This window comes from Cyprinodon variegatus, unplaced genomic scaffold (genome assembly GCF_000732505.1).
Source record: "Cyprinodon variegatus isolate N-32 unplaced genomic scaffold, C_variegatus-1.0 Scaffold4106, whole genome shotgun sequence".
Lineage (NCBI taxonomy): Eukaryota > Metazoa > Chordata > Actinopteri > Cyprinodontiformes > Cyprinodontidae > Cyprinodon > Cyprinodon variegatus.
In genome coordinates this window covers 1-1,337 of record NW_015154559.1, presented here as the reverse complement: position 1 = coordinate 1,337, position 1,337 = coordinate 1, and the positions used below count along the sequence as shown (strand labels likewise).

The 1,337-nt window shown below is 39.6% G+C and overlaps 1 protein-coding gene across 1 annotated transcript; it reads left to right on the top strand.

Annotated features, from left to right (window-relative positions):
• Window positions 1–182: 182 nt before the first annotated feature.
• Window positions 183–1,327, top strand: LOC107081311 (apoptosis regulator BAX-like). The gene is made up of 4 exons (XM_015369511.1): window positions 183–370; window positions 478–613; window positions 822–926; window positions 1,020–1,327. Exons 1-4 carry the CDS (start codon window positions 201–203, stop codon window positions 1,125–1,127), a joined length of 519 nt encoding a protein of 172 aa, XP_015224997.1. The 5' UTR covers window positions 183–200; the 3' UTR covers window positions 1,128–1,327.
• The last annotated feature ends 10 nt before the right edge of the window (window positions 1,328–1,337 follow it).

Genomic DNA, 1,337 nt, shown 5'->3' with positions numbered 1-1,337 from the left:
GATATCAAAAAAGTACTCCAGAGTGTTGTTCAGCATGGGGGTGAGTAGAAAATGAAGGCTAATCATGTTTTGGGTGTACTATTCCTTTAAGTGCTAAAGATGTCAAAGGGTTGGATACAGTCAGTCATTTTGAATAGCTTCACTATACTGCAGCTAGTTACCTACAAATGTGTCTTATCTGTACTCTCTACTCTCTCCAAATGTTTTCTAGTTTCGTCGTGAAGTGGATTCAGCGACATGCATTAAGTAAGGTGCCGATCCTCCAGGAAGCGTTGGGTGTAACAGCTCTCTGTGACCCACAGCAGCAGAAAGTCTCTGATGCCTTTCAGGTTGTTGCGGATGAAGTGGATGGAGAAGGAGGGATTAAAAAGTGAGGCTCCCTCTCTGTGAGGCCATAGTCCTGATTAAAAGATGAACATTTTATTTTATGAAACTACAATTATTTGAATTGATTATTTATGGGGTTTTTTTCTTTAGGCTAATAGAGGTTCCATCATTCACTCCCTCAAAGGAAGTGTTTGTGAAAATTGTCCGCGAACTCTTTTCCGATGGGGAGATCAACTGGGGCAGGGTGGTTACCGTCTTCTGCTTTGCCGGCATGTTTGTCTTGAAAGTGAGTGAAGCATCTACTTTTCTTTCCTTGTTGTATGTTGTTGATATTCCTGTAAGAATTGTTTGCATTAAAAGTATTAAAAATACCATTTGATGTTCTTATTCCAGAAAGCTAGTTTGTTGATTTGTATCCAGGCAGGATAGAAGTGCAAACATTAAAATAAGCTGATTAAATTTGATTTGGTCAATTTTTCCACATGTCTCGTTAGGCTCATGAAAGCAAAATATGTGAGTTAATCAAAACCATAATCAGCTGGATCATAGACTTTTTCCGAGAAAAGGTGCTTGGCTGGATAAAGGAGCAAGGCGGCTGGGTAAGGAGCTCATTGACAAATAAAATCACTGGTTGGATTTGAAGTTTTAACTCCTGAGAAAACGCTGTTAATGATATCTTTTTAAATTTGTAGGAGGGAATTTTTTCCTACGTCGGCATTCCCATGTGGCAATTTTTGGGGATTTTTCTGGCTGGGGTTGTCACCACCCTTGTCGTCGTCCACAAGATGAGGGCCGAATGAAGAGCCGACAGGGGCATGGAAAAAAAACAAAAACAACTGAGTGAGCAGAAGCAAACCAAGAAGTTAATGGGAGGATTTACAGAGTAAACAAGTCAAACAAGAGGAACTTGTACAAAGGATATTATTGTTTGTCTCCCATTCGAGTGTGAAATGGTGACTCAGACTATCAGAACTTATGTTTGAGTAAACAAAATCCAAGAGATGACTTTA